The sequence below is a fragment of the Pelodiscus sinensis genome, chromosome 9, assembly GCF_049634645.1.
Source record: "Pelodiscus sinensis isolate JC-2024 chromosome 9, ASM4963464v1, whole genome shotgun sequence".
Lineage (NCBI taxonomy): Eukaryota > Metazoa > Chordata > Testudines > Trionychidae > Pelodiscus > Pelodiscus sinensis.
Window position 1 is genome coordinate 55,999,883 of NC_134719.1, and position 17,706 is coordinate 56,017,588.

Here is a 17,706-nt window from a genome sequence, read left to right on the forward strand (position 1 = left end):
TGCTCTGGTTGAGCAACATCTGTGGTCTGTCATGATGTTGTTAGCCGGATGTCCACTTACCATGGGTGTGGCTAAGTTTCCCAAGGTTCCATAAAGTTTTAGTCACCTGTTGTGGCTTTTAGTGTTCTGTGCTATTATTTAGCTCTGATTTCCCCCAAAGGTCTTTTAAGAGCCCAGTTAATAGTGGAAGTTTTGGTAATGCTGCTAGACAATATTGACTTCCTGTGGTTCAGCAAATTCTCTGGTTCAGCACCAGTTAGGCTCCAAGTATGCCAGACTAGAGAGAATCAAACTGTACTTAGAAAAAATCTAGCACTTTATGTGCTTCTTAAAAAAGCCAGGAGCAAATTGCTTTTCAAAATTCTATTTTAAAAATAAACTTAAAAATCAAATCTTACCAGAGAGTAGCAAAATATTTTTGTGTATCACTCTTAGGTCAGTTTTGACTCTCCAACTTCAGTACCTTTTTAGTTTGGCAGTTACCAAAATTCTGAGTTAGGGCCTTATGGCTTGTTTCTGCTCACATTGAAATCATTTATAAAATTTTCATTGTCTTCAGCGTATGTCTATTTGATTCAATATACCTGACTTGAGCTATATTGACATTGTACTCTTCTATCAATCAGAAATATCAACAAAGTAGTGTTAGAGTAAAGCTGTTTTGCTAGAACATAGGAAAGTAAACCCTCTTTCCCTCCCTTATATCTGGAAAATGGCTATCATTTTCAAAAACTACTCCAAACTTGTCATGGTCTCAGTCTTTCCTCTTGTCTATATAGTCAATTGTTTTCCTTTGTGTTGCATGCTTAGTCATTTGGTTGTATTTTTTGTTTTGTGTTCTGACTTAGTTCTTTTCTCATTTTCACGGATTCTGTGACTTTGAACAAATTACATAGGGTAAAATTTTCAAAGAATCTAGGTCCAGTTTTTAGAAGTGTCTTAGTCTCTATCCCTTCGATTTTTTTCAGTGAAATTTAGGTTCCTAAGTAATGTAAGTACTTTAAAAAAATGTTATCCTTAACCTTTAATCTTCCTTGTCCCTGTTCTATAAAATGAGGCTAATTTTCACTCTTCTCCCCCCGCCCCCCCATTAATGTTGGATGGTAGATCTTCTCTTTAATGGGGGGAGGGAGGGAGAGGAGAGACTATTCCATTCAAAGCATAGATCTTATCCACCTCAGAAATGAAATCTCCTGTGCTTTGTGTTGCAGGAAACACAGGATGTACCTCAAGTGTTTGAGTTGAGCATTTATTTCAGAGATGCCATTAAGTACTCAAACGCTTGTTACTCTGGGACAGGGGATAGGGGCATTGCACTAAAGTACTAGCAGGCAGGCATATTTATGTGGTCTAACAGTTGTCAGCCACTAACCATGAAGAGGAAGCTGCTGCTGTGTTATTTTGAATTTATCCTGATAGAAGATACCTAGATTTTCATAAGTTTACTACAATTCTGCTCCCTTGCAACAGGTTGCAATGATTTAATTAAACTGAATTGTACTCTCCTTTATCTTTTGGTTTTGTTCTTACAGGAACATGCCTACCCAGCTGATGAGCTCATGCCTTTAACTTGCCGTGGACGGGTTCGGGGTCAGGAACCAAGTCGTGGGGACGTAGATGATGCCTTGGGAAAGTTAGTATTTGAAGCAGTGATCATCTCATATGAACATGCAAATATTAACACATTTTGCTACTAATACTTTACTTGATGCACACTCAAAAAGCTTGTTTGAGTTTCTAGTTGAACAAAAATGCAGAATTGTGTAAAACTGTAAATGAGAATGTGGGTGGGAACAAAACAGTGTATAGTAATTTCTATAACCGCTTTTCCCTCTCCTGCAATGAGGTTAACTGATGGGTTAGTTATGCCTTTGTCAAGAAAAAAAAATTGACCAGTCCTCATCAAATGGTATAACAGTTTAGAATAATTTTACATAGCACATTTTTAAAGAGAAATTGCTGATGCATCAGTGCACATCTAAGGCCACCTGTGAATTCATTGGGTGAAAAAGGTGTATATGGGTTCATGATAAGCTCTTCAGAGCAATGGACTGTTGGCCACTATGCTAGTTTAATACACAACATTTTAAATGTCAAAGTTTTCAAAGGTTGCTGCGGGGGGAGGGGGGGCGAGTGAAAACAACTCCTATCATCATAAGTGTAAACTATTACGTTGCTCCCATTCTGGTCAGACGAGTCGCAAATGTCTCTTCAAAAAATAATGGATTTAATTGTTGTGAGCATTTACACTTCTTCATAATTAAAAGCTAGCATTTTTTTAATCAACAGGCAATCTGATTGCATCTCATTATTGCTAAGATTTTTGGGTTAAAAATAATATAATCTCTACCAAAAACATATACAGAATTTTAATTATACATCTGGTTTAAATTTTATTTCATAGGTTTTCACTGACACTGATTGATACCTTGGACACTCTTGTGGTACGTTTGATCTGTTTTGCAATGTTGCATCTATGAATACTGTAACTATATTTATCTAGAATTCTGTTCTTTTGAAAGAAATGTGAAGTTAGGTAAGGAAACCCAGTAAAGTCTTATTCCATCAAAAATCGTCTATATTCTGTTGTAAAGGCCTGAAAACAATGGAACCCTTGGAATAGATTGTTTTAAAAAACATACTAAATCAGTTCCTTAGCCTTGTAGTTCATCCAAATGAAATGAATGCCTATTTTGTTCTTATTACATGTTATAACTTTAAAAAAATAATCTACATTTTCTTCCCCTATTAATGTAATTGTAAGGGCTTATCCATACTTAAAATGCTGCAGCGGCACAGCTGCACTGCTTCAGTGCAGACTCTCCCTGTGCAGATTGAAGGGAAATGTTCTTCTATCAGTCTATCTTCTATAGGTACTCCATGTCCATGCCAGGTGCTCTTTACAAAAATGATACAGTCCACTTAACTCATTGTTTGTGGATGTGGGGTAGGTATTTCGCACCCCTGAGTGATGTGGGTAGGCCAGGCTCATGTTAATCTGTTGACTGCATCAAAAAATTAAAAATTCTGTTCACAATATTTTAAAGTTCTGCAAAATTCTGTTTAGTGTTATTTTGTCTAATAAAATATTTAATCATGCCAGTTTCAGTTATTTTGGTAATTCCTTTCAAAATATCTAGTAACTATGCCAGCAACAATACAGACAACAAAAAAGATTACCTGTTTACTCTTATGTTTCTCTACCTCTCACCTAGGTGCCCGCCAAGCTCAGACAGAAGGTGCTTCTCCCCCTCAGAGACCTCTAACCCAAGCATCCACATGACCTCCCACCCAAAAACAAGATGCAGGGCACCTCCTGGCCTAGACCTCCACACCCCTCTCCCACAGCTTAGCTTTAGGGACACAGCCCAGCCCTGACACCCACACCACCAGAGGCCAGCCATGAGAGAGCCACCCCACGGTTCAGAGACCTGCCTCTCCATTCAGCAGTGTCCAGTCACAAGCTGGGGAACTGGACTCTACCAGGACCAGCGGCCACCTGCAGCTCTGTAATTCCAATACTGCAGGGAAAAAAGAAATTCTGCACAGAACATTCATTCTGTGTAAATTCTGCCAATCGCAGTACAGGTTGGACCTCCCTGGCCTGACACTGTTGGGATCTGACTAGTCAGATACAGTATGGCTGTTCTTATTTTCTTAGGCAACATTTAGGATTTCGTTTGCTGCGACTTAAGTCCTAGGAGATGTTTGTCTGTGATTGACCAGAGAAATCAAGTGGTTGGGAATATTAGGAACATTCTTATTCTTATGTGCATTTGGCCATAAATCACTTATCTTATTTTCAGCTATAATAGCAGGGATGAATTTGAACTGTGGAGTTCAGTTCCAGATTTCACACAATGTAGAATGCAGGTGGTAGAAAATAAGAATGGTGGTACTGCCATCTTTCATAGGAAAACACTGACTTACAATGCAGTGTTGTGAAAGAAAGTAATAAAAGTGAGTAACCATCAGACATATTTTCAATGAACTATTTTCTGTTAAAGACTTCTTTGTCATTCAGATACGTCACTAGCAAAAAACATTGACAGCTATTCACATAATATATCAGACTACAATATGGTCAAGCAGGAAAGCAATTTGAGCCATCTTTATGTCCTGTTTTAAACTTGTTGAACTTTATATCATACTTGGATGACTCTACTAGCACTTTTTGAAGTTGATCACTTTCACAGTATCAGAACCTAACATAACTTAAGTTGTTCATTTTTTTTTTCTAGGTGTTAAATAAAACCAAAGAGTTTGAAGATGCTGTAAAAAATGTGATAAAAGATGTTAATTTAGATAATGACATAGTTGTATCAGTATTTGAAACTAACATAAGAGTCCTTGGGTAAGTAACTAGCTTTCTTCATTTTCCACTTAAGATGTGATCTCAAATTTTTGTCCTGTCAAACATAGCTTTCATTTCCGCTTCAGCTGATACTGAGAATGGTGGTTCTATTGGATCACCAGATTTAACTTCTGTTATAGCAAAGCTTTTGAATGTTTAGGAAGGAACTGATAATAGCCATCAGATGAAGTTGTCCATACCAGCAGAAGAGCTTTTTTTCAATAGTGGCCGACAACCTGTGTCTCAAAACTTATTTTCCTTGCATAAATATAGCCTCAAAGCTAAGATTATGTTGTCAAACATTTGATATACACTATATCAGATTTCTCTAGTTCATAAAGTACAATTTATGCAATCACGTGGGTTTTAGTTATTTATGTTTTTGCGTAATAAATAGTGCAAAACATATTAAGTCTGTGGCTAAGGGATAATTCTGAAATGTGATAATCATTCTTGAATTAAGAACACAGACAATGCATCTGTTTGTTTAAAAGAATCATTTTGTTGCTCACAGGTTCCCTCAACCTTGTTTATAGATACTAAACAATATGCCCCTCTGAACTCAAATGACTTAACTACATTTCCAAAAGGTTTTCACATAAAATTAATTGACAATCAAGATTTGATTACTTGGGGCTTATGTACACATCATTTCATTAGGCTCACGATAACCTATAAGATAGTGACTTCTGCCTTATCCATGTGCAGGGTTAGTCATCTAGTTCTCTTCAATAATCTACTTCTTCAGTATGTTCTGTAAAATGTAGGGTTGCCAGATGGTTTAACCAAAAATGCTAACCCCCCCCCCCAAAAAAGGGAAAAAATTGTTTGGGGGGGAGGGGAAAGAGGGAGCCCAAAGTTGTTGAGGAGGGAAAAGAAAATAGACCCCGAGAGTTAAGCCAAAAAAACCCCAGCATGGCCCCTTTAAGAAATGCTTTTGAGGCTTTGTGGCCCTAACAAGCTGCTGGCAGCTGTCCGCCATCTTGTCTTCCTGCTTCTGGCCAGACTGCTCCCCTGCAGAACCAGGTAAGCACCTGGTATTTTTGCCTCCTGCCCAGGAAAAAATCAGAAAATACTGGTCATTTTAGGTGTCTGGTATTTTCTGAATTGTTTTACCGGATAGGAGGTGGTTTTACCGGATACCTGGCTACCCTAGTGAAATGGTGTAAGGAAGAATTTATTGTTAATCTTATCAACACTCTTTTTATGTCTGTAATCTACAAGTTAAAAAAAATCACCCTACCCATTAAATGCTTGACTTTTTTTTTTCTGCCAAAGGTACACCACAGCTTCCAATGACTCAAATTAGAATTGTGTGTTCTTAGCACTTCTGAAATACTCACCACAATTGTTTATATAGTGCTTGTCACAAATAATATAACTTATTGCATTGCTGTGACTTAATGATGTGAAATACACGTGGTCATATTTTCTTGTGTTTAGAGGTCTATTAGGTGGGCACTCTGTGGCAATTATGCTGAAAGAGAAAGGTGAATACATGCAGTGGTACAGTGGTGAACTTCTGCACATGGCAAAACAACTGGGCTACAAACTTCTACCTGCTTTTAACACTACTAGTGGTCTCCCTTATCCAAGAGTAAGTGTTTTATAATCCAGATCACCTCACACTATAGGCAAAACTTTGTTAATATTTCAGGAAGCTACTTCATAAAGAAGGCGAGAACCTTATTTTTGACAGATTATGCATTAATTTATTTGTATCTAGGATCAGAAAATAACTCAGTTGTGAAATAAATACAGGTTGTCCTTGCTTACTAGGCTGGAGAGGCATTTGGCACAGAACTAATTTACACTTTTTTTTTTATAAGTCTTTTTGTATTAATGACACTTGCAGGTATAAACATGATTGATACTTGTCTTTTCCATACATTGAATAACAAAAATGAATTAATATTTTGTGATCAGTGCTAGCTTATTTCTTAAATTTTGCTTTGGGCTATCTAAGCTTGATAGAGCAAACTTGGAGAAATAACATGATCATTAGAGATAGCAAAACTCATGAAACCATTGGCAATTAGTATCCTGCACCTCTTTTCATATGTTTAATATTTTATTGAAATGTTACTTAAAACTTTACTGATGTATCCTCTACAGCTTAGTTAATTGGGAGTGTTCAGTATGTACTTTTGGGTTTAACTCAAAATTCACCTAACTTTCATAGTTGCCTATTTTAAAAAAAGTCTCCAGTCTACAAATATTATGTTGAGGGGTTTAATTTGACATTTTTCTTTATATTCGGAATTTTTTATGGCATACTCTTAACTCATTGGTTAATTATGAGTCAGAGCAGGGACTTGAGCTTGAGTCTTCCATATTACACTGAGTGGCTGTTGAATATATTAAATTCTCTCTCACTTTTCATAAATCTTTTTGGAAGATATCCATTTGATCTGATGCAGAATGAGAACATTTTTTGAAATCTTGAACTTTTTATGTGGGCTGCAAAACAGCTTCCCATTCAGCTCTATTTCTAAGTGACTTAAGCACTTTTGAAAATTTTATCCAACATACCTTTTTGCACCAGTAAAGTTAAAAGAATGGTTGTGATATCAGGTGAGACAAGATTAATGTTTTGGTTTTTAATTAGAACAAATAAAGAACTGAGAATACAGTTCCTAATTTTTAATCTCTCCCATTGTCGATTTGTGTATATATTTGCAGCTAGTAAAAGATACAAACTCTACTTTCTTTTAGGTGAATTTAAAATTTGGTTTAAGAAGTCCAGAAGCTCGAACAGGAACAGAGACTGATACCTGTACAGCTTGTGCAGGTACCTTGATACTTGAATTTGCTGCTCTAAGCCGATTCACAGGAACATCAATATTTGAGGTTTGCTTTCTATGGTCTTTTATTTATTGGGGTTAGATTTTGAATTGCGTGCTTTTACATTTTTGTATTGCTAATATAAATTCATGGAAGAAGAATGAACTTGTTTCAAATTAGTTGTATTTGGATTTTGCATCTTTTAGCTTTACTGTGCACAAGGATGAAGTACATTTCCAGAAACACTTAAATTAATATGGCACATTAATATGGCATATCTAATCAAGTACTATATTCAGAAAGTTCTAGAAGGTAATTTATAATACAAATAGTAGTATCGATAGAAACTAAGCAAACTTAATATAATGAGTGAGATTAATAGACTCTCTCCAAGGTGCTTGGATAAAGTTGCTATTATTTCGTTAAACTACTGTTGAAGAGACTTTAGGCATGTGGCATTTAAAGCGCACTTCTGTTGTGAAAGTTAACTCCATTAATTAGGGATATGGTTAATTGGTAAGCCTCGCCTCTACTGGGTTCCACAGCGGGCGGGGGGGAGGGGGAGCGCACTCCAGCCCAGTCCCCAAGCCCTGTTTAGGTGGTTAACCGATTAAACACAATGTTTAATCAGATAACTGATTAAACAGGATTTTACATCCATACTATTGATTTCATTTGGTGCCTTTAGTGCTTGTGCTGTGGGAAGGAGTATAACTCTTGTTTATTCCATTTTTCCACACCAGTGATGATTTTAAAGATCTCTTTCATATCCCCCTTAGTTCAAATGCCCTCTAATTACACTTCAGTTAAAATTTTTGCTTGGTTGGTTGTTGCAGGAATATGCACGGAAGGCTCTCGATTTTCTTTGGGAAAAAAGACAACGCAACAGCAATTTAGTGGGAGTCACCATTAATATACATACTGGAGACTGGGTCCGCAAAGGTACGTGATTTTGACTGTAAGACCCATGATCACATACAGCTCATTGGAGGCTAAATTATTTTAAAATACTGTTAGGGAGGCAAGTAGATTTGTGGACTTTTGGATCTGAAGGAACCAAATATAATGAGGCCTATGTTTTTCTCTATAACAATATGTTGCCTTGAAATCAGTTTTTGTTTCAAGGAAAGAAATCCCCAATTTCCTTGGCGCTGAGAGATTTCTCAGCATTAAACTTTTAAAGAATTGGAATCCAGTATAAATAAGAGTCAGTTGTGTTTTTAAGGCCAATAAAAATATTTTTCTACAATGGAATCAAACACTTGACTTAACAGCATCCCTGAGCATAGTTTAATGTTCAAATATACTAGAACCTATTTTTAAACAAGTAGGAAAATACTGCACACCACTCAATGCAGTTTTTCATTAATCCACATGCCACTTGTTGCATCCTTGTTTGTCTTGAATATCCCCTCTTTTCTTTATTCAAATAATAGCCAATGTCATCGAATTGTAAATGAGCCATTGAAAATTTTTATCCATGTAACTATTTAAAGTAAAAAATACAGTACTTCTGTATTTTTGTGCTATTTCTAGATAGTGGAGTTGGAGCAGGAATAGACTCATATTATGAATATTTATTAAAAGCCTATGTCTTGCTTGGAGATGACAGTTTCCTGGAAAGATTTAACACAGTAAGTTCATTTAACTTTTTGCTCAAGTATTTTCCCTATTTAATAATCACTTAGTGTTATCTATTAGCCTGCAAAGTGCATAGCGGGAAACTTATAACTTTCTCAAACTCTTGCAGTGCCCACAGTGCTAATTCTTCCTGTTATGTTTTGTAGCCAAACTTGGGCTGACTAGTATACCCACATAATATAATCTCTTTGTTTGCATCCCATACTAGTATAGTCATAATTAAGGAAGGCTCCATTGAGACTCACTTTGGAGCTAACGGGTGCTACTTCTACACTGCTTTACAGAAAACTCTTATCAATGAAAGGCCTTTCTTATCACAAAGTAAGCTAAAAATTCTCAGAGCAACAGATGGTGTTTCATGTAGCATGGCACAGCCAGAAGTACACAGACACTAAGCCAGCCCAGTGATTATATAACTATAACCTGCAAAAATATACGTGGCCTGTTTCAAAGGTCTTTTAGAGGTAGAAACTGATAAATGTTTTGAAAATCGTGACATTTTTTCATTAAAATAATACAAATGAAATGGATTTTCTGAATTCTTGCAGGCAATATAGAAGTCAGAACCACACAGAGTTAAGAGCCTGTCAACCGTAAAAATTGATAATGGTAATATGTATAGCTGCCATTATAACAATTTAATTGGGCTTTCTATTTGTTCAGCCCATGATAAAGTATTATCTCCTAAACTCCTCATCTGAAGGCTGAGGACTTTGCATTGCAGGCCTTACAGTTTTAAATATAAACACAAGTAAGACAGCTATCTAGGGAAGAAGAGAGGTTAGGAGCAGGTAAGCAGTCAAACCAAAGTATTTTTTCAAATCTTTACAGCATTTAGCCCCATTCAGTGCTTTCTTTTCTTTATAAATGCATTTTGTAGTTCTCTGCTTCAGCCAAAGTAAGTGAGAAACTAAAGCCATTTTTATTGCTGTCAGGTAGCTTAAAAATCATGGCACAGGAGCTAGTCAAAGCAAATGAGGTACAGTAGCCAAGCAGAGGAAAAAACTTGCATATTCATAGTAATGATTGCTGAATATATTTGTGAATGTGTATGTGTATATAATTATGCAATAATTATTCAGGCTTTTGCATTCTGATTGCCATAACTAGGAACTGTGTATTTTAAATATCAATATCATGAATTGCAAGGGTGCTTTTTTCAGGGACCATTACCTTACTGAAATAAAATACAGCAAACTACTGGGTTTTCATGTCTCTTTTGAAAGAAAAGTGAGCTCATGATATTTGTTTTTGTTAGCACTATGATGCCATAATGAGGTACATTAGTCAACCACCTCTACTGCTTGATGTTCATATTCACAAACCAATGCTAAATGCTCGGACCTGGATGGACTCGTTGCTTGCATTCTTCCCAGGCTTGCAGGTAAGATTTCTAAAATCTCCAGTTCTCAGATCACATTAAATGGACTTATGAATACTTGTTCATAAAAATATATAAAAATTACATAATTGTAATTTAAACTCTATATTTTTTTAAATATTACATGATGTGGAAGAATTTGTTTGCCTTTGTTTTCTCTGCTGGTTCTATTAAATCATTATTTCCAGGTCTATGCTGACTGTTAAGAAGGGGAAACTGACTGATCTTTCCTACCCTTTCAGTATTCACCTGGCTCTCCTTCCGTTGCCTTTACAATCATATGAGCCATTCTGGGTTCCTGAGGAGTTTTATATATCTGATTGAGACTCTGTTTCAAAACCAATATCAAAATATGAACGAAATGGAACAAGTCCCTTCAAGTCTTGGGCTACAGATGCATTTTGTAACATCTGTCACAAACCTGGCCATGTATGATCCTGCAATCTTTCCCATAAGTCAGTTATGCTTTCTATGAAATAGTTGTCTCTTAGGGGTTGCGGTCACTCATCCGTTTCCTATCCCATACTAAGCCCAACCCCCCCCCCCCCCCAAAAAAAAACCCCCGTAAAGTCAGCAGATCATACACTGAAACAGAGGGTTATGATTTACTGTATTGTGAATGCTGGAAATGTACCCATTCAAGTGTAGTCTTGTACAGGTACATGCCTGACTTGTGTATTTGTCGTTCTTGATTTGTAGGTATTGAAAGGTGACATTAGACCTGCTATTGAAACTCATGAGATGTTATATCAAGTGATAAAAAAGCATAACTTTCTTCCTGAGGTAAGGCAGAAGGTTATGTAAACAGACTAATCTCAGTTCAAGTAATTCCAGACATTAATTTGGAAAAAGTACTAAACATAACACACACTTTTTTTTAAAAAAAACCTGGTTTTAGCATTCTTTTGACAACTTGCAACGCAACCCTCCCCCCCTCCAAACAGAAGAGTCGTTTTGGATATGAAACATTTTTCCCTGAGATATTGTAACTACTAATAGCAGGGAAACAATTACTGTAACACAGAAGTGATGATAATTTTTTTTTTTTAAACTGAGCTTAAATCGCAACATACTAGTTTGCAAAGTTTATATAATGTTGATATGACATTATCTTGGTGATATAATGGCTTTATGTTAGTAAATCAGACTGACTTTTCATTTCCTTACATTTCTTGGCTAAATCCATTGGAGAAGTAACCCATTCAGGGCCATATTTGTCTAGCCTTTTTAAAAAATATCCATATGGGTATTTTGTTGAGCCTGAAAATAGGTAAATTGCACACATAACCTGTTTGCCTGTATACAAGCTATACTGGAACATTTGCAAAACACTTGAAAATTTGATCCTTGCTCTTCAGTGGACAGAGGCTCTCTTGTTTTTCCTAGTACTTTTATGATATACATCAGTGGTCCCCAATGCGGCCCATGGTGCCCGCCGAGTGATCAGGGCCGGCCCTACCCCGGGCACGCAGCACATGGGCAGCGCCAGCCCCAGGTGCACGGCAGCCCCAAAAGGTTGGGGACCACTGATGTACATATTCATGCCATAGGTGGCTGCTTGCCTGTCCTAGCATTCAGAGATAACAAGTCAGTTATGTTTTGTTTTTGATACAAACAAACCTTAATATACTAGATCTCTACCTTTACTACACTTGATGAGTGAACAAGTTTGAATGTCTGACTTCATCCCACCTAGAAGTATCCAGAATAGAGCCCAATAAATCACATGGGCACAAAGGGATTAATTTTAAACTCTGGCTTTAGTTTGCAGTAATTTCACTGTCTGAATAATATTGATGTACATAAGATCAGAATCAGGCTCTTGTCCTCAGAACATTATTCTCTGTTAAGTTGTGGTGGGGTGTTTTTTTTTTTTTTTTTTTTTGGGGGGGGGGATTTTTTAAGAAATCGTCTGACAGGAATCCTAGAACAATTTTGGATAGGGGCTTTTTATAATGAGAAATGAAAATGAGAGAGAAACCAGAAGAGCTTGTTGATCAGGACTTTCACCCTTCTTTGTTTTGGTGAATTATTAGTTTAGATATCAAAACAATCTGTACATTTTATGCCTACATTTATTTATTGCTATTCTTTGTTCCTAAGGCTTTCACAACAGATTTCAGGGTTCATTGGGCTCAGCATCCTTTAAGACCAGAATTTGCAGAAAGCACCTATTTCTTATATAAAGTAAGAGCACTTTCTTCATCTCTTTGTCTTTTAGACACTTGATACTAAGGTTTGGATTTTATTGGAACTGCATGCTAAAGCTGAAAGTAGAACTGGATCCCATCTTATCCACTGGGGTCAAGAGTTAAATAATACAGCATGCAAGCGAGATGTAGGCAACTCTTGTTATTAGAAAATGTCTTTGGAGTTTTGCTTTATAAGGCAAGAGTTTTCAAAATACAAAGGGGCCAAATCCCTTCCGAGTCAGTGACATTTGGGTGTCTGAGGCCCAGAGTTTTAAAGGTATTTAGGCATTGCTGCACTCAGCACTACAAGGCTTAAGTTTTGTTTTCAGATACCTTTAAAAATCTGGGCATATCTCCTGTTTTCCTTTTGATTGTTCTAGCATAGTATACATTGTCCATACAGTGTAAATGGTAATGCATTGTATTAGAAAATAATTTTCTGAATATGGCTCTTCTCTTTCAAAACAACATATATATGCACATCCCCACCTCTAAGGGGAGGGGAGTAGAGGATATGGGGACACTGGGGTTAAATATCAAACCTCACAAACCCCTATGGTAAGGCTGCATGCCTAATGGTCAGAGTCTGTGTAACGGCCCTTTAGGCCATGCAACCCTATAGCAGTCACCAGTACCAAGAGCTTTGCTAGCTTGGGAGCAACATAAGTTGAAGGGGTCCACCCCAGAGCTGTGGCAGATGGATTCCTCACTGAGCCAGTGGACCTCACTGAAATAGGCTGAGCTCACCTGGGTGGGGGATAACCACTCACGTATCTTACGTGGTAGTGTGACAGTCCCTGCAGCCTCGGAGTCCCCAGGTTCCTCAGCTCTGGCCGCTCCTTGGTGCTCGGTCGGCTGTGGAGGCTTATTTCGATCTACAGGGTCTTCCGCCTCCACCAATGAGGACTGTGGCTGATTCTCTGCTGGACCTCCCTTCCTCTCCATCATCCAGCCCAGTCTGAGCTGTGTTGCTTCCTTAAGCATGCCCACTTTGGCTGTGCGGGGCAGGACGACTTCTGCCCATAGTGTGGTGATAATCCCTTCCGGCCTAGTGTGGGATATACACCCTGTCACACAATGACAAATTAAATTTAATGGAAGTGAAAAAAGGCAACATACCAAAAACGAATACATCTAATACTGTGTATCTTTCCTAAAAATAGGCTACTGGGGACCCTTATTACCTAGAAGTAGGAAAAACACTAATTGAAAATTTAAACAAATATGCTAGAGTGCCTTGTGGATTTGCTGCGATGAAGGATGTTCGTACGGGAAGCCATGAGGACAGGTAAGCATGTAGTGATTTTTAAGTTTATTATAAAATGTACAAGGAGCCTGAACTTCTTTTTATGCATTTTCAGATTAACTGAATTTTGGATAAATACTGGTAGTGCATTTTGTGTTCATTTAAATAAACTAACCCTCAGATTATGCACATTTGATCTGATGTTAATGGAATCAGTAGTTTAACTGCCTTAAACACTTTTATACTTATAGCCTTAAATTATAACCCTTTTGTGTTAGTGAAGACAGCCTATTCTGATATATTCGTTATATATTTTTAATAAAACTTGATGTTTAAAAAGATTAAATTTGAAGTATATTTTATTTGAAAAACTTTGATGCTCGAATTCTCAAGATGTTTGTTATTGTTGCTGTTGCTATTACAACGCTACTTTTCCATTGAACTTTTGGAACTGTTGTTTCCCTTTGTAAATATAATTCTTCTTCAGGGAGTGTCCCTATTGGTGCTCCACCATAGGTGCTTTAGCGCCGCTGAGCCCAAGACCGGAGATTTGTGACAACAGTGCCCCTGGCCAGCCACGCATGCAAGAAGTCGGTGTGTGTTCTGAGAAGGCTACTGCGCATGCGCAGCCAGCCACCTCACCCGTTACAGATGAGCGTTCAGCCACCACATCAATTCCCACCAGTTACATCTTTGCTGACACAACGAAACAGTCAAATTTGCCATCCACAAGTTACACCTCTGGGCATGGATGTTTGCTAAAGGACCTTTCCAGAAGCAGTACAACTCATCCTTATAAATTCCAGTCGACCAGCAACAAGAAAGACATATGGTCAAAAATGGAAAACGTTCACAGCCTGATGTATAGCTCACAACCATGAACCACTCCACATGGGAGTATCTCACATTCTACAATACTTATTAGAACTACATAATGTAGGTCTCTTCATGAGTACCCTCAGGGTGCACCTTGTTTCCATTTCCGCTCTATATGCTCCTGTACAAGGACACACAATTTTCACACACCATTGGTCAAACGCTTTATGTGGGTTCTACCCAACATGTTTCCCCCAGACAAGGAACCAATCCCAGCAAGGGATTTGTACCTTATACTGAAGGTGCTCATGGGGGTAAGCCCTTTGAGCCTCTTGCCACCTGTTCACTTTTACATCTATCAATGAAAGTAGCTTTCCTTGTGGCAGTCACCTCTGCAAGATGTGTTAGTGAATAGCAGCCTTAATGGTGGATCCACCATACACAATATTTCACAAGGATAAGGTCACACTTAGGACTCATACCAAATTCCTACTTACTGCGTTTCACTGCAATGAGCCCATATACTTACTGTTTTCTTCCCTAAACCGCACAAGGACAATAAAGAAGCAGCTCTCCATACCCTGGATGTCCACAGAGCACTGGCATTCTACTACAGTGGTCAAAGCCAGTTTTCCAAAAGGGCTGTTTGCAGTGGCGGCCCATCCATATAGGCGAACTAGGCAGTTGCCTAGGGTGCCAAGTTAAATGGGGCGCCAAATGGTGGTGCAATATCATTGAGGGGTCTGGAGGTGGGGGTGCCGATTGCATGGTTTGCCTAGGGTGCCAGTTGCTGGCAGCTAGTCTAGGGCTGCCCCTGGGTTTGTCTCATCTAAAGTGTTCACTGGGGTTGCCTATATCAAAACAAAGACTCTCAAAATGGGTGTCTGGTTGCATTAAACTAGCTTATACCATAGCTCAGAGCGCCCCCACCAACTGTGCAATCTCACTCAGCAATGGCAGCCACAGTGGCATTCCTACAGGGTGTCCCAACAGAACAGGGCCGTCGCATGGGTGTCAACTCATACCTTCACGCAACATTATGCACTACAGACATTCGCTGAGTCAGAGACCACATTTGGCCACACAATTATCTCTAACTCACAGGCTCAGCATTCCAAGCTCTCTTCCTCCGACTACCACTTCGTAATCACCTAAGGTAGAACACCCATGGGGACACTCCTCAAAGAGGAAGGGAAGGTTACTCACCTGTATAATAACTGGAGTTCTTCAAGATGGCTGTCCTTGTGGGTGCTCCACCTCCCCTCTGCTTCGGAATACAGCACATCCGGGTCAGAGAAAAAAACTGAGGAGAGGGGGCTGGTTGCGCATGTGCAGCAGTCTACTCAGAACACACACGGGCTTCTTGCGTACGTGGCTGGCCAGGGGCACTGTTGTCACAAATCTCCGGTCTCAGACTCAGCAGCGCTGAAGCATCTAAGGTGGAGCACTCATGGGCACAACCATCTTGGGGGCATCATTGGGAAGGAAGAATGCAGTCTGGATTGCTTTTTGATGAGGAAAGAGGCTGCAGGGAGTAGTCAGGGCTGAACAGTACCTCCCCCTGCACTCTCCAGCCTATGTTCGGCCCAAGCTTAGGACAACCTTGTGCTTCTATTCTGCTCAGACAAATATAGCTTTGCTGCCCTGCTTCCATCCTTTCTCCTCATGACAGAAGAGCAGCCAAGCTAAACCTGAGCAGCACAGCAACCGTGTGCACCAGGTCACAGTGCCTGGAGAGGCGAGCTAAGCCCAGCCATGCAGGACAGGATCTGCAGCTGTGGGGAAGGCATTGGCAAACAGGATTAGACCCTGTTTGATTTTCTTTCCTACTATGAGAAATCTGGAATGCTAAGTATCATTAACTATTTGGAAACTGAATATCCTGTGATTGTTTTTACTGCCACTTTGAGAAGTATCAGTGTTCTAAAGCCATCTTTTCTTTTTCTCTCTCACCACATAGAATGGATTCTTTCTTCCTGGCTGAGATGTTTAAATACCTTTACCTGCTCTTTGCTGATAAGGAAGATATAATTTTTGATATAGAAGATTATATCTTTACTACAGAGGCTCATCTATTACCTTTGTGGCTCTCCACTACAAACCAAACAGTATCTAAAAAAAATACAGTGAGTTGACTCTTTAAAATTTGAATCTATTTTTAATAGCATTTAATGTGGTTTTAATTGGAAAAAATCAGAGTAAATGGTAAGTTTAAGCAATATAAGATTTTTGACAGATGTTTATTACATACAAACTGTTTCCTCATTACAGTAATTAGTGGCACCCATGAGCACTATCATTTTTTCCCATGATCAAGCCTGTTTTTAGGTACAGGTTGAACCTCTCTTGTCCGGCAACCTCCAGTAGGACCACAGACAGCCGCTGGGGATCAGGAAGCCAGTGCCCCCGGGAGAACCCTCACCTCCCCTGGTCCAGCAAACTCCCTCGTCTAGGACCAGTCAGGTCCCAAGGGTGCAGGATCAGGGAGATCCAACCTGTGTTTATAACTCAACCATAAAACATTGCTCCAGTCCAGGAACTTGGCAGAAAGGTCACAGAACACACTTGCTGGTAATAAACCAACCAATAAAACCCTGGTCTTCAGTTAGTGTTCTGAATACAAAAAATAACTTGGTAAATTAAATTTACCCTATAGTTAAAACAGGAAATATATTAGAGCTATACCAAACAAGAAAAGGTGTGATTTTTTTTTTTTTTTTTTTTAATTTTAGGGGAAAAATAAAATGCTGAGTCAGCCTGCTGATCTAGGAATCCCAAGTGAGCTTTTCAGATGTAGGGCCAGGTCCTCAGCTGGTGTAAAGGGTTGAAATCAGTTGAACTATGGCAAATACCAGAAGTTGAGGCTCAGGCTCTTAGGGTGTGTCTACTCAGCAAAGTTATTTCGGAATAACGGCTGTTATTCCAAAATAAGTATGCGAGCAGCTACACAGCAATTCCGTTATTTTGAAATAATTTCGAAATAAATGACGGCTGATTCCAACTTCTGTAAACCTCATTCTATGAAGACTAATGCCCCTTCTGATATTTTGGAATAGGGGCTGTGTAGGTACTCCACTTCTGCTATTTTGAAATAGCCCCTCACCAGGGCCATTCTAAGTTATTCCTCTTGGGGCTCTAAATCAAGAGATCACATCTGCATTAGGAAGCCTGCCTCGGACTAATTTTGAGGCTTCCCTGTAATGTAGACGTGCTATTTCAAAATACTATTTTGGAATAACTATTCTGGAATAGCTTATTCCAATATAACTGTGCAGTGTAGACGTAGCCCCAG

The 17,706-nt window shown here is 38.7% G+C and overlaps 1 protein-coding gene across 2 annotated transcripts in view; it reads left to right on the forward strand.

Moving 5' to 3' along the window:
- The window catches only part of EDEM3 (ER degradation enhancing alpha-mannosidase like protein 3), a 46,063-nt gene that overhangs the window by 13,530 nt on the left and 14,827 nt on the right, over positions 1 to 17,706 (forward strand). For both annotated transcript variants that reach the window (XM_075936767.1, XM_075936768.1), the window contains exons 3-14: positions 1,533 to 1,633; positions 2,405 to 2,444; positions 4,242 to 4,354; positions 5,798 to 5,951; positions 7,070 to 7,204; positions 7,975 to 8,080; positions 8,675 to 8,772; positions 10,038 to 10,163; positions 10,860 to 10,943; positions 12,264 to 12,347; positions 13,516 to 13,640; positions 16,375 to 16,540. In XM_075936767.1, the coding sequence (XP_075792882.1) occupies positions 1,533 to 1,633; positions 2,405 to 2,444; positions 4,242 to 4,354; positions 5,798 to 5,951; positions 7,070 to 7,204; positions 7,975 to 8,080; positions 8,675 to 8,772; positions 10,038 to 10,163; positions 10,860 to 10,943; positions 12,264 to 12,347; positions 13,516 to 13,640; positions 16,375 to 16,540 (1,332 nt within the window). The remainder of the gene's footprint in view (positions 1 to 1,532; positions 1,634 to 2,404; positions 2,445 to 4,241; positions 4,355 to 5,797; positions 5,952 to 7,069; positions 7,205 to 7,974; positions 8,081 to 8,674; positions 8,773 to 10,037; positions 10,164 to 10,859; positions 10,944 to 12,263; positions 12,348 to 13,515; positions 13,641 to 16,374; positions 16,541 to 17,706) is intronic.